This window comes from Sparus aurata, unplaced genomic scaffold, assembly GCF_900880675.1.
Source record: "Sparus aurata unplaced genomic scaffold, fSpaAur1.1, whole genome shotgun sequence".
NCBI lineage: Eukaryota > Metazoa > Chordata > Actinopteri > Spariformes > Sparidae > Sparus > Sparus aurata.
Window position 1 is genome coordinate 290660 of NW_022045106.1, and position 26568 is coordinate 317227.

Sequence of the window (26568 nt, forward strand, 5' to 3'; positions counted from 1 at the left end):
AAAATAAAGGTAAAAGACATTTAGCACAGGAAAAACCTGAAATGATTAAGTCGAGCTGTTATATTATTAAGTGGATATTATGCTAAAGTTACTGATACGATCACAGCTAATATACACATTTATACTTAAATACAAACACCACAGATTATTATCAAACTATTTCTTATTACAGGTATTCTGATCATTCAGCAGTCTGTTTCTGCTGATGCAACATATTTACAACTTTATGAAGCAGGAAGTCACTCTCAAAACAATAGATATTAAAATAAATCCCTCTTATATGAAGGAATGTTTCAGTTGTGGAGGAGTCCTTAAGAAATAATGCAGCTATTGTTATCATTGTATAGTAAATATATGAAAACAACGTGTGAAATGTTTCTGTGTTTTCACCAAACAGGTTTTTAATTAAAGCTGACAAGATGATGTTTTTATTTTGAAAAAAACCCTACCGGAAGCTATACCTGTGTTATTTGACACTAACCTGTCGCGTCATTATGAGCCCGCCCTACTGTACCTCTGATTGGTTAGGTTTAGGCATGCTGCGTGCTGATTTGTGGGGATCAGGGCAGTAATGTCTGGATAAACCAATCAGAGGTGAGAGCAGCGCGAGTGTTTGGTAGAAAGCAGCAGATCGATAATCAGTGATCGGTGACTGCGGACTGATCGTCCCCAGCTGCGGATCGAAGCTCCTGTTTGAACCACAGTTCGTCTGTGAATCGCTTCTCTTCTCCTCGCTGGTCCTGCGCTGACTCTAAGATGGCGGCTGTTCCCGGTGAGTGATCTGATCCGAAGCTAAGCTAACTGTGAGCTAACTTTAGCATGTACCATTGTAAACAATGTTAGCAGGCTAAATGTTAGCATGAGCAGGCAAACAGCTGGGCCGCGTGCTCACCGAACATCGTTAGTTATTAGATTTTAATTAACATTTCTTTTTAAATCGTTGGATTTTGTTCTGTTTGTCGTCACTTGGTCTGTTAAAGCCTCGACAATCACTCTGTTAGCTCTGTTAGCTTAGCTGCTAACTGATGGAAACAAACGTCAAAATAAGTTGTTGAATAGAAAAAGAGTTAAATTGATCATCAGACGCTGTTCTCAGGACAGTTTCATTAGTTTTGAGTTATATCATCAGTTATATCACATTTACGTGGAACAAGTAAAAGTTTCAAGGCTCATCTTAGTTTAATGTTTCTGAATGTTCGTCGGTAATCAATCTACTTTATTAGATTATTAATCAAACTGAACAGTGCTGAGTAAGAAATGTAATTCAGACGTATTGATTTGATTGATCATCTGTCAATAATCAGTAACTGAGAGTCACTTTAGCTCCGTTTGTGACGCCATGATGACATTAGGTTTCTGACGTGTTGTTGTCAGAACTAAACCAACATTTACGTCATCAGACTCATTGATCTGTGAGGTAAATATCAACGAGCTGATTGGACGACAAACCGACAAGGTGTGTTTGTTGATAATGAAGTCATAGTCAGCAGGTTGTGTGAAACAATGATGTCATCAGTGATGATCAGCTGACTTTTCTTTGTGTCCTGAACGAGTGGACTACAAATGATTGTTTTCATTATCAATGAATCTGCTGATGATTGTATTAATTAACAAGCCAACTATTGAGTCAGAACTATTTTAAACTCATTCGTGACTTGATTCATTTGTCAACTCGTCAATCTGAACCTGAACCTGACGGACTGATGGAACACTTTTCTGATATTTAATCTTTGTTTTAACCTCTTCTGGACGTCATCATAAAGAACCTGAGACGGATGTGAATACAGTCACCGTCAGATCAGAGAGAAGTCTGATTCCTGATCGTTACTGATCAACACAATCAAGATGATCACACTGATTGATCTGTTTATCTCTCAGCTTTCAGCAGCCTGCAGCCCTGAAACCCTCAGAACATCATGTGACCAGGAAGCAACTGTCAGCCAGTGAACCGGTCCAGAGCCAGAACCAGTTAGTCGCTGGTCCATCACCAGTATCAGAGAGTCAGAGTGGCTGTGGTGTCGTCCTGGTGGAAGAGCCGCCTGATGGAGAGCGACTGTCGGATCCCTGTGGCCTGCTGCCGGCCCAGAATCCTCATCCTCCACGCCCTGTTCTGGGGCCTCGTGTCCCTCAGGTCAGTTTGTAGCTAGAGGTCAGTCTGTAGTCAGAGGTCGGAGGTCAGTCTGTAGTCAGAGGTCAGTCTGTAGCCAGAGGTCAGTCTGTAGCCAGAGGTCAGTCTGTACTCAGAGGTCAGTCTGTAGTCAGAGCTCGGAGGTCAGTCTGTACTCAGAGGTCAGTCTGTACTCAGAGGTCGGAGGTCAGTCTGTAGTCAGAGGTCAGTCTGTAGTCAGAGGTCAGTCTGTAGTCAGAGGTCAGTCTGTAGTCAGAGGTCAGTCTGTAGTCAGAGCTCGGAGGTCAGTCTGTACTCAGAGCTCAGTCTGTAGTCAGAGCTCGGAGGTCAGTCTGTACTCAGAGGTCGGAGGTCAGTCTGTAGTCAGAGGTCAGTCTGTACTCAGAGCTCAGTCTGTAGTCAGAGCTCGGAGGTCAGTCTGTACTCAGAGGTCGGAGGTCAGTCTGTACTCAGAGGTCAGTCTGCACTCAGAGGTCGAAGGTCAGTCTGTACTCAGAGGTCAGGTCAGTCTGTAGCCAGAGGTCAGTCTGTACTCAGAGGTCAGTCTGTAGTCAGAGGTCAGAGGTCAGTCTGTAGTCAGAGGTCAGTCTGTACTCAGAGGTCAGTCTGTACTCAGAGGTCGGAGGTCAGTCTGTAGTCAGAGGTCAGTCTGTAGTCAGAGGTCGGAGGTCAGTCTGTACTCAGAGGTCAGTCTGCACTCAGAGGTCGAAGGTCAGTCTGTACTCAGAGGTCAGGTCAGTCTGTAGCCAGAGGTCAGTCTGTACTCAGAGGTCAGTCTGTAGTCAGAGGTCAGTCTGTAGTCAGAGGTCAGTCTGCACTCAGAGGTCGAAGGTCAGTCTGTACTCAGAAGTCAGGTCAGTCTGTAGCCAGAGGTCAGTCTGTACTCAGAGGTCAGTCTGTAGTCAGAGGTCAGTCTGTAGTCAGAGGTCAGTCTGTACTCAGAGGTCGAAGGTCAGTCTGTACTCAGAGGTCAGGTCAGTCTGTAGTCAGAGGTCAGTCTGTAGTCAGAGGTCAGTCTGTAGTCAGAGGTCAGTCTGTAGTCAGAAGGTTCTTGGTGTTCTGTGAATGGACCTATTAGAACTTATGTTATGTTGTGTTTCAGAGTGTTCGGAGCAGTTCTGCTGAGTGACGAGAAAACTTCAGGTACCAACACCAAGACATTTTTAACAGCAGCAGCAAAGTTTGTTGGGAGTACAACACTGTATTTCCAACTGTGTGACCTTAGACCTCCCCCTTCTTCTTGTCTTCTTCCTGCAGCAGTGAAGGCGGAGGGCCCCCCCTGCTGGCAGCTGGAGGAGTTTGTGGTGACCACAGAGTGTTTGCAGTGTAACGCCTTCCAGACCGTGAGTGTCAAAAACTGTTTCCAGCACATTTAAAGACCCGGTCCTGAAAACAGCTGATGGTCGTCATGACAACAGAGTGTTACTACTGCTGTGTTTCAGAGGTCGTGGTCAGCCTGTGAACTGACCGGGTACGTGGAGCGGGTCAACTGCACCAGATCCAACAGAGACGAGCACAAGAGGTGAGATAGACGCCGTTGACGCACATAGTGAGACACTGATCCTGCCTCCTTTCTAACCTCCCCTCTCTGTGATGCCCCGCCCCCTCAGCTGTCGCTCTGCAGTGATGGAGGAACATCTCTTTTGGAAGTTCGAGGCGGCCATGTTGGCCTTGACGGCTCTTTTCGCCGTTGTTGTGGTCATCCGTCAACGCTGGCTTGACCGTCTCGCCTCAGAGAAGGTCCGCCGCCAGATTGAGTCCATCTAGGACACCAGAAGGACCGTGACCGGAACCTGGATCTGGACGAGTGTGTTTTTATACTTGAGCAGTATTTTAACAAAATTTGGTGTGTGTGTGAAGTGGTCTCACTGAGGTCCACCAGGGACCAGGACTTATGACAAACCTGCAGAGACCCGGACTGTTTGTTCATCATCCTCAACTTTATTTAAAATGGATCCTGAAACAGGAAGTGACAGAGTCCAGGCAGCCACGTTCCTGTCAGAGAACTCAAGCTCGGATGATGTCATTATAATCAATCATTGTGATTGGTTGAAGTTTAACTTGAATTGAAACTATTGAACAAAGTCAAACAGCCAATCAGAGTTCAGCGTCATCTGAATTATTGATCAGTCTTTACATTTAACTCTCACTGAGTTCAACTGGCTCAAGCTGAACCTGAACTAGTCTGAGTGGATCAGAACTGGACCTCAGTCCAAATTCACCGTCAGAAATGCAGCAGGAGCTTTTCATAGGTCACAGTTGGATCAATTGATTGATCGTCCAATGTCGCCGTCTCATCCGGATGAAACAGGATGTGATGTCAGACTGAGGGCGGGCCTTTGTCTCATGATCATCCAGATCATCACTGTTCAATGAACCACGTTCTCTTCTTTTGTGATCCGTGGTTTCACGTCTGTGTGACCGAATCTGACAGGCGTCTTCGTCTCAGCCGTCTCCGGTTGGTCAGAATTTACTTCTTAATGTTTCCTTCAGCAGCCGGCGCTCAAACGTCTGAGTGTCTTTGAAAGCAGCAGCTGGTTTCATTGTTCAGTTTGGGGTTTGACTGTAAAAAAGTTTGTTTTGTTTTGAGAAGAAAAATAAACCGAGACATCATCCATCAGCTGAGTCATCATCCTTTAACTGCACAAGTAACCAGTGGGAGAAGGGTGGGGTTTACCTGCACAGGTAACCAGTGAGAGAGGGGCGGGGTTTAGATGCACAGGTAACCAGTGAGAGAGGGGCGGGGTTTAGATGCACAGGTAACCAGTGAGAGAGGGGCGGGGTTTAGCTGCACAGGTAATCAATGAGAGAGGGGCGGAGTTTACCTACACAGGTCACACAGTAGGAGAGGGGCGGAGTTTAGATGCACAGGTAACCAGTGAGAGAGGGGTGGGGTTTACCTGCACAGGTAACCAGTGAGAGAGGGGCGGGGTTGACCTGCACAGGTAACCAGTAGAAGAGGGGCGGGGTTGAGCTGCACAGGTAACACAGTAGAAGAGGGGCGGGGTTGAGCTGCACAGGTAACACAGTAGAGAGGGGCGGGGTTTACCTGCACAGGTAACACAGGAGAGGGGCGGGGTTTACCTGCACAGGTAAACAGTAGGAGAGGGGCGGGTTTACCTGCACAGGTAACCAGTAGAAGAGGGGCGGGGTTTACCTGCCACAGGTAACCAGTAGAAGAGGGGCGGGGTTGAGCTGCACAAGTAACACAGTAGGAGAGGGGCGGGGTTTACCTGCACAGGTAACCAGTGGGAGAGGGGCGGGGTTTACTTGCACAGGTAACCAGTGAGAGAGGGGCGGGGTTTAGATGCACAGGTAACCAGTGAGAGAGGGGCGGGGTTTAGCTGCACAGGTAATCAATGAGAGAGGGGCGGAGTTTACCTACACAGGTCACACAGTAGGAGAGGGGCGGAGTTTAGATGCCACAGGTAACCAGTGAGAGAGGGGTGGGGTTTACCTGCACAGGTAACCAGTGAGAGAGGGGCGGGGTTGACCTGCACAGGTAACCAGTAGAAGAGGGGCGGGGTTGAGCTGCACAGGTAACACAGTAGAAGAGGGGCGGGGTTGAGCTGCACAGGTAACACAGTAGAAGAGGGGCGGAGTTTACCTGCACAGGTAACACAGGAGAGGGGCGGGGTTTACCTGCACAGGTAAACAGAAGGAGAGGGGCGGGTTTACCTGCACAGGTAACCAGTAGAAGAGGGGCGGGGTTTACCTGCACAGGTAACCAGTAGAAGAGGGGCGGGGTTGAGCTGCACAGGTAACACAGTAGGAGAGGGGCGGGGTTTACCTGCACAGGTAACCAGTGGGAGAGGGGCGGGGTTTACTTGCACAGGTAACACAGTAGGAGAGGGGCGGGGTTTACCTGCACAGGTAACCAGTAGAAGAGGGGCGGGGTTTACCTGCACAGGTAACCAGGTGACCCCCTCAAACATTTTATGTGACAAAACCTTGTGAAGTCAAACTATTTTACAAACTGAAGTAATCTGATAACTTCATCAATAAACTTTTTTATTTAAAACATTTCATTAAAGTGAAATGATCAAACTGTACAGAAACGTGTTTGAACGTGAACGCAGCCTGAAATCAGAGCTCCTGATTGGTCGACTCAGGTCCTGTTTAAAATAAGAAGCTTTATATTTGTGATATTTAGACGCTGTTGTTGTTAAATGTAAACAAAATGCAGATTAATGCTGAATCATCATCACTCATTAATTAGAAATTAATTATTGGATTTATTCAAATCATTTTAATAAAAATAAACATTTCTCTTCTTGGGGTGAAGAAAATAAAAGTCTCCGGCAGCTTGATTGGCTGGAGAGTCACGTCACCTGAGTCTTTAAAAACAAACTCCTCCTCCACATCAGTTGATTGGCTCGTAGGCCGCAGCCATGGCCGCCGCCCTCTTACGTACGCAGACGCAGACTCCGCCCAGCAGCAGGAGGATCATGGGAGTGCCGAGGCCGACCGCCATCATGCTGAGAACCAGCGGAGAGAACGAATCAACAGGAGGAGAACCGGATCCCAGCAGCACCGTCCTGCAGGAACACAGAAAGAAAAGGTTATTTAACATTCCTGCAGAACTTTCTGAATAAAAGTGCATTGTTTCTCATTAGAACCTTCAGAATAACATTCAACGTTCAGACTGAATGGTGAAACAGGACGGACCAGCTGAGGAACTTGGTGCTGTTGTAGAACGGGTCTCCTGCCAGCCCGAAGCTCACGTTCAGGCCGAATGTTTCTGGTTCTGTGTAGAATGCTCTGATGAGACGGGATGTCGCTGCTGTCGCCTCGCCACTCTGAGGCTGCGGCTCAGAGTGGCGGCACGGCGTGGCGTCCTCCAGAGCCGGGTGAGGCTGACGGTACGCGACCGGCTTCCACTGAAGGAACCCCAGAACATCAGAGCTGCTGTTCTCCGACGGAACCCAGCGAGACACCTGAGAGGTCAGAGGCCAAGACATTCTCATAAGACTGTGATCATCATCTTCATCATCACACATGTCAGGTGATGAAGTAGACAGTCGGTCGTGTTGATCACTTTAACTTCCTGTCGGCTCAGTTATGGATCACCTGGAATATCGATGGTGTGAACTCGTCGTCGATCGATCGATAAACCTCCACTCTGCTCAGAGGATGAGCCCCACCCACCGCCTGCAGCTCCAACAGGAACCTGGAACGAGCTGCCCGCGGCAACACACCGTCAAGCCACACCCCCAGCTGTGAGGAGTTAGCTGTGTGAAGGAGGCGGGGCCATGCCTGATCACGCCCCTCTTCAGCAAACACTGACAACTGAAAAAAATACAACTTTTAATAATTACTGAATTTATTGATCAAAGTTACTGAACACTGGACATCTGCTGATGATGTCATCACGTGATGATGGTTGAATGTAAATGTTGTGATGTCAGAGGTCTCGTGAGTCACCATGACGACAGACTGACCTGCAGGCAGAGTGATCCGTTGGTGAAGGAGTCAGCGGCTCCACAGAGCAGCGCGCTGGTTTCTGATAGGTTGAGACGAGACCAGGTGAAGTTGTCCAGCCGGTACGGAGGGAAGAGGTCAGAGGTCGGGTCGGCCGTGTCGTTACTGTCATCGTACTCCAAAAGCTGAGTCACAAAACTCGTTAAATCAACCAAAACAACAAACAAAACATCCAGAAACATGTTTTACTGATTCTGACAGGAACGTTCTGTTAGAACCAGAGAGAACCTCCTTAAAGAACACAAACACAGCAGCTGCCTGAACGCTGAACTATGACTTAAAGCACACAGGCCGATTTAAGGCGGATGTTTCTTACCCGGCTGAAGACGATGGCGGTGCTGTACAGGATGCTGCTCTCAGGCTCCACCTTCAGGCCGCCACTGTGGTTCCCATCTAGAAACTGAGTCCAGTTCATCTGAGAGACAAACACAAGAACATCTGGTGCTCAGGACAGGTGTGACCAACCAGAGACTACAGGACATTAAACAGGTGGAGGCTCCTTGTTGCCGATTGGCTTGTGGGTCAGTAAACGCCACACCGTCGCTCCGTCCTTCCAGACACCAGGAGGACCGACACAGATCTGAAGACATTAACACGTTCCTGTGATGTTCACTCAGACCTTGACAGTAGAAGAAGAAGTGTTGGTGTGGACGAGCAGCAGCGTCGGCGCCCCCAAGCTGCAGAACAGGAAGTGAAGCGTGTCGTTGTTTCCCACGGCTCTAACGTGCAGCAGGTCACCACCGTGAGGTGGCGAGGAGGAGGAGCCAGGGTTCAACACTACCGTCAACTGATGGAGAGAGGAAGAAACAGTTGTCCAATTAGAAGTTTTATTTATTTATTTATTTTATTTTTTTAATGCTTTATTTAACATAACATGAGTAACGACAACCTCTCACAAAAACAATCACCATTCCACATTTCAAAGTGGATTCACACCTCCGATGAAGAACCAACTTGAAGGATTCTGACGGTGAAATATATTTAACAATGAAAGAAGGAATGAGAGGGGCAAAAAAATAAATGAACAAATAAATTAATTAATAAAACTATTATTAATAAGATCATATAGACAAGTAAGTTCTTACTAATTACATAGGATAGGTTAAATTCTGCTATAAATGTGTACAGTTTATTTGCATGGGGACTATTTATTTGTTTCAGACTCTTTTGTAACAGGGAGAGTTCATTCTTAAGAGCATGTTTCTGGAACCGGACGATATCAAGTCGTGGACAGATTTCCACAAATTTCAGACAGTCTCAAATTCATCCAACAGGTGCTCTGTTATTTCTAAATTCGTTTTACAAATATAACAGTTTTCTACCACACATGTAACTCTTCTTTTCATAAATTCATTTGAGCGATAAATGTTGTTTATGGTTTTAAAATGAACTTCTTTATACTTTGGGGGAATTGGGAATTTTAAGAATTTTGTTGGAATATTTGATATTTCAGATTTGTTATCATCTTTAAGAGTGAGTGAGCTTTTTGTTCTACAAAACTAAGTGCTGCCATTATTACATTTTTCGTTCACTGGGTCCAGATCATCTATCTTCACTTTGTGTAAATTTGGAGTTGGTATGTTCAAAGTGTTGTTCTTTATCGTTTGGATCAAAACTTTTGGGATATTCTGTGAGACTTTTTTTATAGATCTCATTGGAGCGACTCGTGCTATATTTAACATTAAAGTCATTCAGTTCAAGTATGTTTCCATTTCATCCATTATATGTAAAACAGACCATCCAGGCTTCCATAAACATAGGCCTCCCTCGTTGTCCAATTAGAAGAGATCAGAGACCAGAACAAAACCAAAGAACCATGTTTACACACCCATCAACCCACTGTAACACACACACACACACACACACACACACACTCTCTAACTAAATGTAGGTCCGATCAGACAAACTGGTTAAGGAACAGAATTCTTTGATTAACTAACTATCAGCTGAGCTGTTGAGAACCTTCAGAACGGTCAGTTCGAACCCGTCTGTCCTACTGGACCTCTGAGACTAACTTCGTCTGTTTGACTGAAGATTCTTGGAGCACTTTCACTTCCTGTTTCCTGTCGTGTCGTCGAGTCATTAACATTAGCATTAGCATTAGCATCAGAGAGAACGTGTCTCGCGTGTGCTCACCTGTCGTCTGAAGCTCGTGGTGCAGTAACCCAGTGTGAACACGGACAGAACCAACAGCACACAGCCGAGCCCGCGGCTCCGCTTCAGCACCGCCGCCATCTTTGTTGTGACTGTGCGGCGTCGCGGGTCACATGACCGCCTGCTCCAAGTCAGCTGACTGTGACAGGCCCCGCCTACCGCATGTACATTTGAAAGCTTTATTGACAACGGTGATTTTGAACACAGAGCAGAACAGAATCCAGTCAGAGCTGAGCTGACGTCATCTCCTCTGCAACCACTTTAAATTACGTCACAGTATGAGCAGGTTGGTGAGTTATTGATTTCATTTCTCACACTTGATTGATTAGTCTGAATAACTGATCACATGTTGATTCTTTAAGAGCTTCACTGCATCATTTATTGATCAGCAGTGTGACTGTGTGTGTGTGTGTGTGTGTCACTAACTGGTTATCAACCGAATCTGTTTCAGTAACAAAAAACTTTATTGATCTGTGGAAGAAGAACAACTGAGAGCAGGAAGACGTTCAGAACTTTAACTTTATTGACGGTTTATTAAGTTTCAGTGAGTCTTCTGGTCACACACACACATACATACATACACACACACACACACAGACTCTGACGTGGATCTGGATCGATGTGGATCTACTCGGCTCCCTGTCCTCCCATCTGACCGTCTTTGTCTTTCTTCTTGTGACCAGAGACAATGTCATCAATACGCAGCAACAAGATGGCCGTCTAATGACAGAGAGAAACAGAAAAAGGAAATGTTACTAAGAGCAATGATCAGTTATCGGTAATCAATAATCAGTGATCAGGTGTTGTCAGACCTCGACGGCGGTCTTGTAGGTCTGAGCTTTAACAGCCAGCGGCTCCCAGATCCCCAGAACAGACATGTCGCACAGAGTGCCGGTCTCACCGTCCACGCCCCAACACACACTGTTGTCCTGAGTGTGTTTGGCCTGAACACACACACACAAAAACAGAGAATCAATAACACAAACAAATAAGTGAAGTAGAAACACCCTCTGTAGTAGAAGTTTACCTGGAGCAGCCAAGCCAGCACCATTTACACTCAGGTGTGTTTTCACTGTCAGCGTTTAAATAAAGTCTTGTACCCTCAGTGATGTTAATAAAGTTAGACAGTTTGAATAAAGTTCTGTTCCCTCAGTGATGTTGTTAATAAAGTTAGACAGTTTGAATAAAGTTCTGTACCCTCAGTGATGTTGTTCATAAAGTTAGACAGTTTGAATAAAGTTCTGTACCCTCAGTGATGTTGTTAATAAAGTTAGACAGTTTGAATAAAGTTCTGTACCCTCAGTGAAGTTGTTGATAAAGTTAGACAGTTTGAATAAAGTTCTGTTCCCTCAGTGATGTTGTTCATAAAGTTAGACAGTTTGAATAAAGTTCTGTACCCTCAGTGATGTTGTTCATAAAGTTAGACAGTTTGAATAAGTTCTGTAACCTTCAGTGATGTTTTACTAAAGTTAGACAGTTTGAATAAAGTTCTGTACCCTCAGTGAGTTGTTAATAGTTGCTTCAGTTTTTGAATATAGTTCTTGTGTTAACCCTCAGATTGATTGTTGGTTCATAAGTTAGACAGTTTTGAATAACGTTTCTGTACCCTCAGTGATGTTGTTAATAAAGTTGGACAGTTTGAATAAAGTTCTGTACCCTCAGTGATGTTGTTAATAAAGTTAGACAGTTTGAATAAAGTCTTGTACCCTCAGTGATGTTGTTAATAAAGTTAGACAGTTTGAATAAAGTTCTGTACCCTCAGTGATGTTGTTAATAAAGTTGGACAGTTTGAATAAAGTTCTGTACCCTCAGTGATGTTGTTAATAAAGTTGACAGTTTGAATAAAGTTCTGTACCCTCAGTGATGTTGTTAATAAAGTTAGACAGTTTGAATAAAGTTCTGTACCCTCAGTGATGTTGTTAATAAAGTTGGACAGTTTGAATAAAGTTCTGTACCCTCAGTGAAGTTGTTGATAAAGTTAGACAGTTTGAATAAAGTTCTGTACCCTCAGTGAAGTTGTTGATAAAGTTAGACAGTTTGAATAAAGTTCTGTACCCTCAGTGATGTTGTTAATAAAGTTGGACAGTTTGAATAAAGTTCTGTACCCTCAGTGAAGTTGTTGATAAAGTTAGACAGTTTGAATAAAGTTCTGTACCCTCAGTGAAGTCAGCACTCTGATGGTGGAGGCTCCACAGTTCTGGATCAGGGTTCGGGGGATGACTTCGAGGGCCTGGGCCACGGCGCGGTACGGCCACTGTTCGATGCCAGTCAAAGCTCGGGAACGTTCCATCAGACGCTTTGACACCGCCATCTCCACGGCACCACCGCCGAGCAACAGCAGAGGGTCCAGCAGCACGTTGCGACACACCTGCATGGCGTCCTGCAGGTTCCGCTCCACCTCCTGAACACACAGTTACAGAGACATGATCACACCTGGTGTTCACCTGCCTCTGACTGACCCAGCAACACACAGATGCCATGTTTTCACTCAAGGACAGAAAGTAGATCATGTAGAACATCTGCTGAATTTACAAGAACGTCCAAATAACGAAGACATCAGGGACGGAGCTCCGATGTTATAAAGTGTGTTTTAACTCAACTCTGAACATCTGAACACTCGTTAATGGAGTTCAGAGACACTCGAGGCTCATCAGTGATCTTCAGAGAGTTTAAGTAAAGTGTTTACAGAGTGAAGTGACTCAGTGACTCAGTGATGCACATGACAGACGGTGTGTGTCCTCACAGCCAGGATCTCTTTGCTGGCTCCTCTCAGCAGGATGGTGCAGGCTTTAGGGTCTTTACACTCGGTGACGAAGGTGAAGTACTCATCGCCGATCTTCTTCACCTCAAACAGACCCGCCCCCGTACCAATGTCTTCCTCACGCAGCTCGTCAGTCCGACTGACGATCCGAGCCCCGCATGCCCTGACACACACACACACACAGAGGTTAAAGACTTGTCTGCTGAGAGCTGATTGGCTGCAGCCTGTGAGGTGAGCAGGTTACCTGGCGATGCGGTTGTTGTCAGTCTTCCTCACGCGGCGGATGGCGGTGATGTTGGCCTTCATGAGGTAGTGCTGAGCCAGATCTGACACAAAGAGATCACATCACATCACAATGTGCTCCTGTGTGTGTGTGTGTGTGTGTGTGTGTGTGTGTGTGTGTGTGTGTGTGTGTATATATATGCATATGTGTATGTGTGTGTGTGTGTGTGTGTGTGTGTGTGTGTGTATATATGTATGTGTGTGTGTGTGTGTGTGTACCTGAGATGCCCTTCTCAGTAAACAGCAGGTCCGGCTTCAGACGGATGATGTCCTCACAGATCTGCTGGATGTATTCTTCCTCCATCTGCAGGATTCTCGCAAAGTCCTCCTCCTTACTGATCTCTATGTCTGTCTGCACACACACAAATTCATTATGTTTCACGGTGTGTGTGTGTGTGTGTGTGTGTGGGGTGTGTGTGTGTGTGTGTGTGTGTGTGTGTGTGTTAGTTACCTGGCTCTCCCCCTTCTTGTACTCCAGAGAACAGTCGAGCAGAACAATACGCGGCTCTTTGATCATCCGTCTCATCCTCGGGTGAGTCACATCTTTGTTCACCATCACTCCTCTGAGGACACACGAATCCTCAATGATTCCACCTGGAACCTGAACGCATCACAGAGCGTTACAGGAAGCGTTACAGGAAGCGTTACAGGAAGCGTTACAGGAAGCGTTACAGGAAGCGTTACAGGAAGTGTTAGATTTTCAGGCAGGAAGTGGTACCTTCTCCACTTTGGCGTACTTCTTGATATCAATCTCTTTGCGCCCGTTGTCGTCCAGCTCGACGGTCTTGACAGCGTCCAGCGCGATGCTGCAGGCGAGCTCAGACCAGCGGCTCAGAGCCTTGGTGTTGATGGCAGAGTGGACAATCTTCAGCATCATGGAGCGGTCTGCCGTGTCCACGGGGGTGCTGACAGGACAGACGAGAACAAATCAGAACCAACTAACATTCAAATAAACTCACTAACGGCCAATTTCCACTGGATACGTGTCCGCTGCGTTCCATCTCCGCTACGCCAGCAGAGCTGATGGTTTCACTTTATTGTATGTGTTAATTTCCAGCAGGTCCACTGCGTGGACGGAGCGGATACGCAGGACTTCTATATCTGGCGGATGCCGGAGCACGACGCAGCAATTCAGCTGAATTTAGCACCGAGCAGACAGGAAGTATAACATCCGGTTACTTTTCAAAATAAAACACTCCGTGTTGACGGCAGCACACAAATCTCACAAAAGAGACAAACACAAGCTCTTCTGCTGATCCTTCGGTCGGGAACACTTCGTGGTGTTGTGTTTATAACACAGACCTATAACTGCGGGCACGAGTGATCATGTGATTATCGCGGGAACTCCGCAGCCTCCCGACGCCAGCTGTCTACCCGTACAGCGCTGTGGCAGACTCAAAACACAACCGGTGGGGATAACAAAGCTTCCAGAAAGCATGTCATCACAGTGAGGAGCAGGAGTCCTTCCTGCTGCCCTTTCACAGTAAAAGCTGGTGTGTGTACCTGATCTCCTTCAGGGTCTCCAGCATGTCCTCCAGAGCCTGCCTGTAGGCGCTGATGATGATGGTCGGATGCATCTGCTGCTCCAGAAACTGCTCCGCCACAGACAGCATCTCTCCAGCTGCACACATTTAAAATGATGACATCAACAGAACTGACGTGATGATGTCATGAGATGTTACTGATGACAATCCTGCATGTTTTAGTGCTCACCCAGGATGATGACCGATGTGGTCCCGTCTCCCACCTCTTCATCCTGTGTGCGGCTGATCTCGATCATGGACTTGGCTGCAGGATGCTGGACCTGGATCTGTTACCATGGAGATGTAGGTTGTCAATAACAAGAACAGATCAAAAACCAGCCACTCTCTGATCTACAGCCAGGTGAGCTCACCTCTCTGAGGATGGCATTTCCATCATTGGTCATCACGATCCCTCCCATCGGGTCAAGCAACATCTACACACACACACAAAAATCACTATCATTCATTATGTGTTTATAAACAGAGGTTTCAGCTCTGAAATTCAGAGATCAATCATCTGAATGATTCCTGATGAAATTACAGTCGACTCATTAAGGATGAAAAACATTCTGGAGTTTTAAACTGAATTGTGACAAACTCCAGTCGTCACTTTACTCTTTCATCCTTCACCTCTGAAGGACGTTTGTTAACTTGTCTCACCTTCATCATGGCCCGCGGGCCGAGGCAGGTCCGGATCACATCTGCGATGGTCTGAAACACACACACACACACACACACACACACACACACAGAGCAGTTAGCCTTTACACAAACAGCTCATCCATAAACAACAAACCATTACAACCACTCAGCTTCTACAAAGAAACAGATGATGCTGTGACACCAGATGGAGACGATGTGTTTTTAAATCCATGTCATCCTGATAAAATGTGTTGAAGAGATGCTGTGATGTCGTTGTGACGCCTCGTCAATGGTTCCATCTGTCTGCCAGTTTGACCAGTTTAAATCAAAAGTATAAGATTTGACCACTGTGTTTGTGTGTTTGTGTGTGTGTACGTGCGTGCACCAGAGACTGATTGTTCAGTATGACTCTCTGAGATTGACCCTGACAACCAGCCCAACCACGAGCCTCAGTGTCCTGTGGTCCAATAGAAACTGACCTTTGCAGCACTGATGTTCCCGGTCTGGACTTTACGACCGGACTCCCTCTTTATGTTCTGGTCTGCAGAGAAACATGATGTTAATGAAGCATCACACACACAAACACTTGGATCAAGATCAATGAGACCAACACTGTTCACAGCCACTGTTAGCTTAACAGCAGTTTAACAGCTTCCATCAGTTCAGAATTTAACTGATTCTTTAGAACAAGGACACAAAAACATTAAACTGAGATGAAGTAAAATTATTCAAATATCTTCTGATGAATAAAGTGAGGAGGTTACACTGATCATCTGATCTTTACAACAGACTGAATCACCTGATCACTGTCAGGGTGCGTTCACAAACACCTCAACATTTATTTAAAAACACTTAAAAGGAAAATCATTCTGAAAGTGTTGAGTTAAAGGCAGCGTTAAATTAATACATTAAATATACATTTTCTCTCGCAGTAAACTAAACTCAGACAGAGGCGGACATTTTATTCATATTTACATATTTATTTTTAATTAATGATGACGGTTTCCCTAACGTTAATAAAATCACTGCGCAGTTTTTATTTCTGTCAGAATAAAACATAGGAAGCACATCAACACAATAAGATCAAATTTAACACGTTTCTACGTGACGTCATAATCAATAGCTATCAATATTGATCAGTTATTTATGATATCAGCGGAGTGAGGGTGTGGCTGCTTCAACAAAAGAGCATTAATACTCTCCTCTGTCCACTGTTAGCTACCATTAGCATGTTAGCATTAGCCGCTGTGCACTGTCCAGTCACGGAGCGGTTCGCTGTGGCAGCACTCGAAGCTTCGCCGCTAAACGGCTGATTACATAGAAAACGAGATTTCCCTTTTAGCTTGCTAGCAAGCTAGCTACGTTACTTTTCCATGCTGAGTGACGAGGCTCGAACAGCTTAGCCTAGCATCCTAACATGCTCTCATTTGCCTCTAAACACACACGACAAAAGCTAACGATGCTAACACTGGTAGGATTTAGCTGTCGCTCGTTGTGAGTAATGCTAACGTTTAGCATATTAGCACACTATCGGGAGGAAGCACATGCTCCGCCGCTGGTTAGTAACCGGTCTCCGCATTGTGTCGCAGCCGGGCCGTCCCGACGGTCAGCGGCTCCAAACCAGAGACGGTGACGGTAACAAACAGCGGTCATGTTGTAGTAAAAGCGTTAAAGCAGTAGTTGAGGTGTTTTCTGGTACTTACTGAGCACTAAAACCTGCTGGCCGAACATTTTGACAGAGCGTCCCGGACTGCGGCGGCCTGGAAGCTTCTGAGAGGAACGGCAGGAAGGAGGGCGGAGCGTCAGGGGCGGGAAAACAACCACTCCTCCGACCAATCAGATGAGAGGATCAATGTGACGGACAGTGGCTTTAACCAATTGAGTCAATGAGATAAAAGCGTCAAAGTGATCGTTAGAAATGAGCCTTTTATGGAGAAAACCACCCAGACTTCAATGTATATATATATATATATATATATACATATACATATATATATATTTATATATATATATATATATATATATATTGCATGTACATATATTGATATATTGTTTTATGTCTACAGATTACAGATTGAAAATAAAATGAAATAAAATGAAGAGATGTTAATAGTTGGGATAATACAAATAGTGATAATATAGATAAGTGAAACGATAATAAATTAATAAATAAATAAATAAAAGGAGATGGTGGCGGTGGCGGTATAAATGTCTATCTGATTATATATATCTATGTCCCACTGGTCGTCTCTTTTGTTGTGGCAGGAAGTGACATATTTAGCAGCCAACACTGCACATTCTTTCTTTTCCCCCAGAATGAGGGGTCATTTCTGTCAAACCTCTGAATTCCGGGCAATGTTTTTGAAATAGTGGAAAGAATTCCTCTCTGATGTGTCTGTACTTGTGACACTGTGTTAGAAAGTGTAGTTGTGTTTCTACAGCTCCCTCATCACAGTGACAGCACAGCCTGTCCTCTCTGGGCAGCAGGTCTGATGGTGTCTGTCCTCTGCAGCAGGTCTGATGGTGTCTGTCCTCTGGGCAGCAGGTCTGATGGTGTCTGTCCTCTCTGGGCAGCAGGTCTGATGGTGTCTGTCCTCTCTGGGCAGCAGGTCTGATGGTGTCTGTCCTCTCTGCAGCAGGTCTGATGGTGTCTGTCCTCTCTGGGCAGCAGGTCTGATGGTGTCTGTCCTCTCTGCAGCAGGTCTGATGGTGTCTGTCCTCTCTGCAGCAGGTCTGATGGTGTCTGTCCTCTCTGCAGCAGGTCTGATGGTGTCTGTCCTCTCTGGGCAGCAGGTCTGATGGTGTCTGTCCTCTCTGGGCAGCAGGTCTGATGGTGTCTGTCCTCTCTGCAGCAGGTCTGATGGTGTCTGTCCTCTCTGGGCAGCAGGTCTGATGGTGTCCGTCCTCTGCAGCAGGTCTGATGGTGTCACGTCCTCTCTGGGCAGCAGGTCTGATGGTGTCACGTCCTCTCTGCAGCAGGTCTGATGGTGTCTGTCCTCTCTGCAGCAGGTCTGATGGTGTCTGTCCTCTCTGCAGCAGGTCTGATGGTGTCCGTCCTCTCTGCAGCAGGTCTGATGGTGTCTGTCCTCTCTGGGCAGCAGGTCTGATGGTGTCTGTCCTCTCTGCAGCAGGTCTGATGGTGTCTGTCCTCTCTGGGCAGCAGGTCTGATGGTGTCTGTCCTCTCTGGGCAGCAGGTCTGATGGTGTCTGTCCTCTCTGCAGCAGGTCTGATGGTGTCACGTCCTCTCTGGGCAGCAGGTCTGATGGTGTCCGTCCTCTCTGGGCAGCAGGTCTGATGGTGTCACGTCCTCTCTGCAGCAGGTCTGATGGTGTCTGTCCTCTTGCGCAGGTCTGATGGTGTCTGTCCTCTCTGCAGCAGGTCTGATGGTGTCTGTCTTCTCTGCAGCAGGTCTGATGGTGTCTGTCCTCTCTGGGCAGCAGGTCTGATGGTGTCTGTCCTCTCTGCAGCAGGTCTGATGGTGTCTGTCCTCTCTGGGCAGCAGGTCTAATGGTGTCTGTCCTCTCTGCAGCAGGTCTGATGGTGTCTGTCCTCTCTGGGCAGCAGGTCTGATGGTGTCTGTCCTCTCTGGGCAACAGAGTTCTTTTTTTGTTCTCAGTGTGTTTTTATATTGTTTTAGAGTCTCACAGTAACTCAGGCGGAGCTCCTGGCTGTCTGGATTCCTGTGTTTTAGATTTGAGACTTTTCTTAATGTATTCCTGATGGTTTTACAGTCTGAATCAAATCACCTCTCCCTGTTCATTTTCTTCGACTGTTTTGTTTTGCATTTTAAGTTTGATAATGAGGCCAAATGATGGAATACGTGGTTAATGTTTACCAGACAAAGCTCTACACCTGCTGTATTCTGAGGGTAGCTCTGGACAAGGAAGGAGTCTAGAAGAGACTGGATATCTTCACTGACCATTGCGTCCTGGAACTGTGCCAGGCTGTTTTGGGCCCATCTGTATCTTTTCTTTATTTTGTGCAGTGTGCATGGCTCAGAACATGTGTTACCTGTGTCTGCTCTTTTCAGATACAAAGTGATCTGAGAGTGATCTGATAGAGGTGTTCTTTCACCGTGAAGGCTCTCAAAGAGGTTTGGTCTAAATCTGTTATAGCATAATCAACAGTGCTGCTGCCAAGGTTTGAACAATATGTATACCGTCCAAAGGACTCCCCTCGCAGTCTTCCATTGACAATGTACAGACCCAGCTCTCTGCAAAGCTGTAAGACTTGTTTTCCACTCCTGTTTGTGTTTTTGTCATAATTATTCCTGTTGGGAAGGATAGGGAAGTCAAGGTTAGTTCCAGTCATGTAACTGTCACCTTCAGTACTGGTAAAGTCGAGCTCCTCGCCAGTTCTAGCATTTAAATCTCCAGTGATCAGCACAGATCCCTGGGCCTGGAAATGGCTGATCTCTTCTTCTATGGTGGAGAAAATCTCCTCATTGAAATATGGAGATTCTATTGGGGGAATATAAATTGCACATAAAAAAAAATTGTTTTCTCTGTGGATATTATATTGTTTTTCATCTTTAACCAAATGTGATATTTCCCTCTTTTCATTATTTCTATTGAGTTTGCTAGTTCTGACTTATACCATATCAACATTCCCCCTGAGTCTCTCCCCTGGGTGACTCCATGGAGTTTTGTTGATGGGACTATAAACTCTCTATAGTTAGGGGGACAACCAGTGGGGGCATCTCCTGTCTGTCTCAATAAGCTTTATTGGCATGACTGTGTTTAACAATATGGTCAAAGCATTAATATTACAGAGAAAGAATACATAGATAATTAATAATGATAATAAAAAAAAAGATAAATATGAAAAAATATATATATTTTAATAATTAAAAAAAGGAAAGAGTGTGTGTGTGTGTGTGTTTGTATCATATGAAAGTAACAATTACAGTACAATAGTCAGTTAGTAAACAGAATATCAGTGTGCAGGTAAGAACCCAGTCAGGATCAGCTGGTTCATGTGGAGGAAATCATGTCAGGTGTTGTTGTGCAGCTCGTCTCTTCTCCTGTGGCAGCATTCACAGATCTCGCTGCATCTACAGCAGTGCCAGTTTTTTCTCCCAGTAAATGTTGGAGTTTTTCTTGGTCTGATAGTTTGGGGAAGTCTGGGGTTGTACCTGTGATTTTAATGTATATCTGGGTTCTGATGTCTGTCTATGTGTCACAGTGCAGCAGGAAGTGCTGCTCTGTCTCCACCTGTCTGTGTGGACAGAACCGACACAGCCGGTCCTCTCTGGACAGCCGGGTCCGTCTGTGTGCACAGAACCGACACAGCCGGTCCTCTCTGGACAGCCGGGTCTGTCTGTGTGGACAGAACCGACACAGCCGGTCCTCTCTGGACAGCCGGGTCCGTCTGTGTGGAACAGAACCGACACAGCCGGTCCTCTCTGGACAGCCGGGTCCGTCTGTGTGGAACAGAACCGACACAGCCGGTCCTCTCTGGACAGCCGGGTCCGTCTGTGTGGAACAGAACCGACACAGCCGGTCCTCTCTGGACAGCCGGGTCCGTCTGTGTGGAACAGAACCGACACAGCCGGTCCTCTCTGGACAGCCGGGTCCGTCTGTGTGGAACAGAACCGACACAGCCGGTCCTCTCTGGACAGCCGGGTCCGTCTGTGTGGACAGAACCGACACAGCCGGTCCTCTCTGGACAGCCGGGTCTGTCTGTGTGGACAGAACCGACACAGCCGGTCCTCTCTGGACAGCCGGGTCTGTCTGTGTCTGCCGCTCTCTAAGGCCCGGCTGTGGTCGCTGAGTCTGTACATCAACGTTTTCCTCAGTCTCGGGTCAGATGTCTATAATAACCACACCCTGACATGTAAATGTGACATCTGTCTTGGTTCATTTAGTTCAACTTAAAATTTGGACAACTGACTGCATAATATATGAATCAGAAACAGAAATGCTTTACAGCAGCTCCCATTCAAAGTCAAGAATATGCGGAAAAATAGTCGTAATAAAAATGCTAATAATAATAATAATGATAAACTATATATATGCTGCATATTTATAATAGAAGCCTACTGCAACTGTACTGTTTTTTACCATTAAATGTTATTTTATACATTATCATATTTTATAATGTTCTGTCATGGAGTACATCACTTCGCTGCTAAAAGAAAAGAAAGCAGCTCACTGCCAGTATCAGCTTCTTATCGTGATCTGCAGTGTTTGTTAATTTTTTGTCATGATTGTTATTATTAGTACTTAGATTATCAAAAATCACAGTTACATGTCAGGATGTGGTTATTATAGACAGATTCAATATTTAACTGTCATGTATCATCACAGTAACAGCGTTACATACATTAGCAGCTGTAAACACATAAACACATTATAAAACACATCATGTGGTCCCCTTTAAACGCTGGGTGCAGGTGTATATTTTGGTAAATAACCGCCGGTTCCAAATTAATGCCAAGTCTAATTTATTAACAAAAAAAAAATAAGAAAAAAAATACGCTACCACTGACACTGCACGATTTTTTCTTCGCCTTTTTCACGTATCGTGCTGCTTTCTGTCAGTCATCACACTGATGATCGCCATGGCTCCGGTGCAGCAAACTTTCTGTCTTAAAATATGCAGAGGAAAACTCGGGAGACTCGGCCGCTAGATGTTTCTCTGTCGACCCCAAGAGAGGGAGAGAAAAATCAAGGTGAGCTTCAGCGTCTGTCCGAGGAGGACAGCAGCAGGGCCAGGCTGCCTGCTGGAGGGAGGAAGAAGGCGAGCGAGGAGCCTGAGATAAACATGCGGGGATGAGTTATCAGCAAACGGGCACGCCACGAGAGAGTGTCCCGCAAAATGATCAGGGTGATGGAGAAACAAATGTCCGCCACGGTGAGTGACAGCAGAGATGAGGAGTTTGCTGTGAGTGCTGATTGGCTGAATCGTTTCCTCCGCCGCAACAACTTCACCTGCAGAAGACAACTATTGCCCAGCAGGATGCCAGAGAACTCACCGACAAGCTGGAGAACTTTGTGACATTTTCATCGGATTTTTGTGAGAAGGGAATTAAACGCCTGTCCCAAATAAACACCTGGTCTGTTAAAACCTATTGGTGGTTAATGGCAGCCTGGCGGCCTGCCCCCCCCCCAAAAAAAGCGGATTTGCATGATTCACGAGGGTCGCATTTTCATGTCGAAAAATCCGGATTTCCGGGAAAATCCGGAAAAATCACATGCCTGTAAGGTCTAATGAAAACATGACATCATCAACTCACATCTTAAAATGAAAAGCTTGTTATTTGAATTGTCTCTGTTGACTTAAGTTATGATTGTATTTCCGCTGTATTCATTATCAGATGGGTAAACTTCACATTTACATATAGATAATGTTATTAATGTTGTCATCAGTCACATAACAGGGTGTAATTAAATAAGCAGACGCTTTGATCATCAGTCAGTTTATTAAACAACAGAACAGACTTCTGCATCAGTTTGTCACCACGTGTACAAAAAGGCTCAAATAATGTCATAAATTAAAAATAAATAAATAAGATAAGGTTTATCCACAGATGAACAATAAATAAGTTCCATACATTTTTGTCATAAATAAATCTGAATAAAGTCAGTGCAGATGATTCACAACTGCTTTTATTTTGAAAAGACATCAAAGTAAAACAACTGAACTTTTAAATTGTAACAGGAAGCGAAGTGTGATCTCACTGAAACAGTCTGTCACTTCCTTCTGTGCGAAAACAAAAAGAGACGATACAGAACCAGAAACACGTCTTTGTTTCAGATCAGCTGACGAACAAACGTCTCATTAATGAGAACAAATGTAAACATGTAACAATGTATTGTTGGTATCAACTCTGTTGCTGACTTCATTTCCCAGAATGCTTTTCCACATCCTGGTGAACAGTGACCACGCCCCCTTGACCCGACACGACTCCAAAAACAAATAAATAATGAAAAATAACCCATTTTCAAATCAGCAGGCAGCCTGGTGATGTCATAGATGATGTCATGTACGGGGAACGTGACTGGACTCTGTGACCACCTCTGGTCCAGGTCCAGGTCCAGGTCCAGGTCCACTCCTCTCTCTACATGTCTGTTGTCATGGAGACCAGCTGGTCCGTCCCGATTGGTGGATGAAAGTGTGTCAGAGTTCTTCCTTCGACCCGCCGAGTTGCAGACTGTGACTCGATTCGCGCTTCAGGAACTTCAGGAAGTCTTTGAGCTCGCGACCGCCCTGAGAAGACAGAGACGACATCATGTGACCAACGGGCACCAAGTGATGTCACGGTGTATGACCTTGGTGGGTTGTTGATGACGCTGAGTGTTACCTCGTATCGTATGGGCTCGTCTTTTCTCCCAACTGGAGCAAAGTAAATGGTGGGATACCTGCAGACAGACACAGGAAGTGAACACCTGGTCCCTTGTTAACATGTCACCTGCACATGCAGACTTCCTCACCCCTGGACATCGTAACCCAGCGGGACGTCGTTATCAGCTGCGTTCATCTTGGCGATAACGATGTTTGGATCATGTTGCAGCTGACAGAGAAGAGAAATAAGTGTTTGGGTTAGGGTTAGGGATGTGAAATGCATGCTGGGATATTAGAAGTCAGCTCCTGAAGCATGCTGGGTTAAAACAGGTGGAGCATGTGGACTGTAGAGCAGTCGTGTTCCTACCTTGTCAGCCAGCTCTCTGTAGACCGGCTCCAGTTTCTTACAATGTGGACAGGACAGAGAGTAGAACTGGATCAGAACATCTTTACCTGGATCGTTGACAACGTTGTCAAAGGACTCTGCAACAACCACCTACAGCACAGCAAGGCTAGAGGTTAGAGGGTCAGAGGTCAGGGGGTCAGAGGTCAGAGGGTCAGAGGTCAGGGGGTCAGAGGGTCAGAGGGTCAGAGGTCAGAGGGTCAGGGGGTCAGAGGGTCAGAGGTCAGGGGGTCAGAGGTCAGAGGGTCAGGGGTCAGAGGGTCAGAGGTCAGAGGTCAGGGGGTCAGAGGTCAGGGGGTCAGAGGTCAGGGGTCAGACGTGTATCTTCAGTCTGTTGTACAGGCTTTATTAGCCTACATTAGCATCTGTGAGGGAGGTTAAGATGATGTTAAGACTACATGATGTTAGAATGAACTAATGTTACAGAAATACTGACAGCTTCAGTACCGACCAATCTGGAACCAGTACCAGTTCAATACTGGTCCATCCCTTCTGATCAGGTAACACACCCTCATCCTCTCAGTGACCTGCTCTGAACTCTGTCAGACTCACCTTAACACCAGCAGAGTTCCTATCAGGTAAAGGTTCAGACTTCACATAACGTTTCAGACGACCTGTGAAGTAATCGTCTAAAAACCTCTCCAACGACTGACCGTCCCTCCTGAAACAAACACACACACACACACCTTATTTTTATCATTATATCCCGGTTGGGCCTGGTTTAGCTCAGGCACGTACGTGAACTCCCTCTCGTGGTGTATTATCATTATATCCCGGTTGGGCCTGGTTTAGCTCAGGCACGTACGTGAACTCTCTCTCGTGGTGTATTATCATTATATCCTGGTTGGGCCTGGTTTAGCTCAGGCACGTACGTGAACTCCCTCTCGTGGTGTATTATCATTATATCCCGGTTGGGCCTGGTTTAGCTCAGGCACGTACGTGAACTCCCTCTCGTGGTGTATTATCATTATATCCCGGTTGGGCCTGGTTTAGCTCAGGCACGTACGTGAACTCCCTCTCGTGGTGTATTATCATTATATCCCGGTTGGGCCTGGTTTAGCTCAGGCACGTACATGAACTCTCTCTCGTGGTGTATTATCATTATATCCCGGTTGGGCCTGGTTTAGCTCAGGCACGTACATGAACTCTCTCTCGTGGTGTATAATCATTATATCCCGGTTGGGCCTGGTTTAGCTCAGGCACGTACGTGAACTCCTCTCATGGTGTATTATCATTATATCCCGGTTGGGCCTGGTTTAGCTCAGGCACGTACGTGAACTCCCTCTCGTGGTGTATTATCATTATATCCCGGTTGGGCCTGGTTTAGCTCAGGCACTTACGTGAACTCCCTCTCGTGGTGTATTATCATTATATCCCGGTTGGGCCTGGTTTAGCTCAGGCACGTACGTGAACTCCCTCTCGTGGTGTATTATCATTATATCCCGGTTGGGCCTGGTTTAGCTCAGGCACGTACGTGAACTCTCTCTCGTGGTGTATTATCATTATATCCCGGTTGGGCCTGGTTTAGCTCAGGTACGTACGTGAACTCCCTCTCGTGGTGTATTATCATTATATCCCGGTGTGAGCCTGGTTTAGCTCAGGCACGTACGTGAACTCCCTCTCGTGGTGTATTATCATTATATCCCGGTTGGGCCTGGTTTAGCTCAGGCACTTACGTGAACTCCTCTCGTGGTGGTATTATCATTATATCCCGGTTGGGCCTGGTTAGCTCAGGCACGTACGTGAACTCTCCTCTCGTGGTGTATTATCATTATATCCCGGTTGGGCCTGGTTTAGCTCAGGTACGTACGTGAACTCCTCTCTCGTGGTGTATTATCATTATATCCCGGTTGGGCCTGGTTTAGCTCAGGCACGTACGTGAACTCCTCTCTCGTGGTGTATTATCATTATATCCCGGTTGGGCCTGGTTTAGCTCAGGCACGTACGTGAACTCTCTCTCGTGGTGTATTATCATTATATCCCGGTGGGCCTGGTTGTAGCTCAGGCACGTACGTGAACTCCCTCTCGTGGTGTATTATCATTATATCCCGGTTGGGCCTGGTTTTAGCTCAGGCACGTACGTGAACTCCCTCTCGTGGTGTATTATCATTATATCCCGGTTGGGCCTGGTTTAGCTCAGGCAGTACGTGAACTCCCTCTCGTGGTGTATTATCATTATATCCTGGTTGGGCCTGGTTTAGCTCAGGCACGTACGTGAACTCCTCTCTCGTGGTGTATTATCATTATATCCCGGTTGGGCCTGGTTTAGCTCAGGCACGTACGTGAACTCCCTCTCGTGGTGTATTATCATTATATCCCGGTTGGGCCTGGTTTAGCTCAGGCACGTACGTGAACTCTCTCTCGTGGTGTATTATCATTATATCCCGGTTGGGCCTGGTTTAGCTCAGGCACGTACGTGAACTCTCTCTCGTGGTGTATTATCATTATATCCCGGTTGGGCCTGGTTTAGCTCAGGTACGTACGTGAACTCCTCTCTCGTGGTGTATTATCATTATATCCTGGTTGGGCCTGGTTTAGCTCAGGCACGTACGTGAACTCTCTCTCGTGGTGTATTATCATTATATCCCTGGTTGGGCCTGGTTTAGCTCAGGTACGTACGTGAACTCCTCTCTCGTGGTGTATTATCATTATATCCCTGGTGGGCCTGGTTTAGCTCAGGCACGTACGTGAACTCTCTCTCGTGGTGTATTATCATTATATCCCGTTGGGCCTGGTTTAGCTCAGGTACGTACGTGAACTCTCTCTCGTGGTGTATTATCATTATATCCCGGTTGGGCCTGGTTTAGCTCAGGCACGTACGTGAACTCTCTCTCGTGGTGTATTATCATTATATCCCGGTTGGGCCTGGTTTAGCTCAGGCACGTACGTGAACTCTCTCTCGTGGTG

The 26568-nt window shown here is 46.2% G+C and overlaps 4 protein-coding genes across 4 annotated transcripts; 1 reads left to right on the forward strand and 3 right to left on the reverse strand.

The window, feature by feature from the left end:
- Positions 1-545: 545 nt before the first annotated feature.
- Positions 546-4748, forward strand: jtb (jumping translocation breakpoint). Its single transcript, XM_030410535.1, has 6 exons — positions 546-772; positions 1879-2131; positions 3231-3271; positions 3386-3471; positions 3571-3650; positions 3739-4748. The coding sequence occupies exons 2-6, from the start codon at positions 2043-2045 to the stop codon at positions 3893-3895; spliced, it is 453 nt and encodes a 150-aa protein (XP_030266395.1). The 5' UTR covers positions 546-772; positions 1879-2042; the 3' UTR covers positions 3896-4748.
- Positions 4749-6276: 1528 nt separating this feature from the next.
- On the reverse strand, positions 6277-9887 carry glmp (glycosylated lysosomal membrane protein). Its single transcript, XM_030410532.1, has 7 exons — positions 9746-9887; positions 8229-8396; positions 7926-8024; positions 7570-7734; positions 7199-7417; positions 6797-7065; positions 6277-6666 (listed from the first exon to the last, which is right to left on the reverse strand). The coding sequence occupies exons 1-7, from the start codon at positions 9842-9844 to the stop codon at positions 6492-6494; spliced, it is 1194 nt and encodes a 397-aa protein (XP_030266392.1). The 5' UTR covers positions 9845-9887; the 3' UTR covers positions 6277-6491.
- Positions 9888-10264: 377 nt separating this feature from the next.
- Positions 10265-16827, reverse strand: cct3 (chaperonin containing TCP1, subunit 3 (gamma)). The gene is made up of 14 exons (XM_030410531.1): positions 16675-16827; positions 15451-15512; positions 14990-15040; positions 14701-14763; positions 14520-14616; positions 14310-14427; positions 13525-13711; positions 13258-13407; positions 13026-13158; positions 12769-12850; positions 12507-12687; positions 11919-12164; positions 10576-10707; positions 10265-10483 (listed from the first exon to the last, which is right to left on the reverse strand). Exons 1-14 carry the CDS (start codon positions 16700-16702, stop codon positions 10391-10393), a joined length of 1623 nt encoding a protein of 540 aa, XP_030266391.1. The 5' UTR covers positions 16703-16827; the 3' UTR covers positions 10265-10390.
- A 5549-nt stretch (positions 16828-22376) lies between these two features.
- Positions 22377-25327, reverse strand: LOC115577623 (protein disulfide-isomerase A3-like). Its single transcript, XM_030410499.1, has 6 exons — positions 24668-25327; positions 24214-24322; positions 23626-23754; positions 23408-23487; positions 23278-23335; positions 22377-23183 (listed from the first exon to the last, which is right to left on the reverse strand). Exons 1-6 carry the CDS (start codon positions 24694-24696, stop codon positions 23094-23096), a joined length of 495 nt encoding a protein of 164 aa, XP_030266359.1. The 5' UTR covers positions 24697-25327; the 3' UTR covers positions 22377-23093.
- Between the last annotated feature and the right edge of the window lie 1241 nt (positions 25328-26568).

Bases quoted from the DNA above. Each gene is read 5' to 3' on its own strand.
- jtb (XM_030410535.1), top strand. From the start codon at position 2,043: ATGGAGAGCGACTGTCGGATCCCTGTGGCCTGCTGCCGGCCCAGAATC. The intron at 3,272-3,385 runs GTACCAACACCA...TTCTTCCTGCAG, and splicing joins GAGTGACGAGAAAACTTCAG to CAGTGAAGGCGGAGGGCCCC. The intron at 3,472-3,570 runs GTGAGTGTCAAA...GCTGTGTTTCAG, and splicing joins AGTGTAACGCCTTCCAGACC to AGGTCGTGGTCAGCCTGTGA.
- glmp (XM_030410532.1), bottom strand. From the start codon at position 9,844: ATGGCGGCGGTGCTGAAGCGGAGCCGCGGGCTCGGCTGTGTGCTGTTG. The intron at 8,025-8,228 runs GTCTGAGTGAAC...TTTGTCTCTCAG, and splicing joins CTTCTTCTTCTACTGTCAAG to ATGAACTGGACTCAGTTTCT. The intron at 7,735-7,925 runs GTAAGAAACATC...TTTGTGACTCAG, and splicing joins CCGCCATCGTCTTCAGCCGG to CTTTTGGAGTACGATGACAG.
- cct3 (XM_030410531.1), bottom strand. From the start codon at position 16,702: ATGTTCGGCCAGCAGGTTTTAGTGCTCA. The intron at 13,712-14,309 runs GTACACACACCA...CTGTCCTGTCAG, and splicing joins GAGACCCTGAAGGAGATCAG to CACCCCCGTGGACACGGCAG. The intron at 12,688-12,768 runs GTAACCTGCTCA...TGTGTGTGTCAG, and splicing joins GACAACAACCGCATCGCCAG to GGCATGCGGGGCTCGGATCG.
- LOC115577623 (XM_030410499.1), bottom strand. From the start codon at position 24,696: ATGATAATACACCACGAGAGGGAGTTCAC. The intron at 23,755-24,213 runs GTGAGTCTGACA...GCTGTGCTGTAG, and splicing joins GGAACTCTGCTGGTGTTAAG to GTGGTTGTTGCAGAGTCCTT. The intron at 23,488-23,625 runs GTAGGAACACGA...CTTCTCTGTCAG, and splicing joins ACAGAGAGCTGGCTGACAAG to CTGCAACATGATCCAAACAT.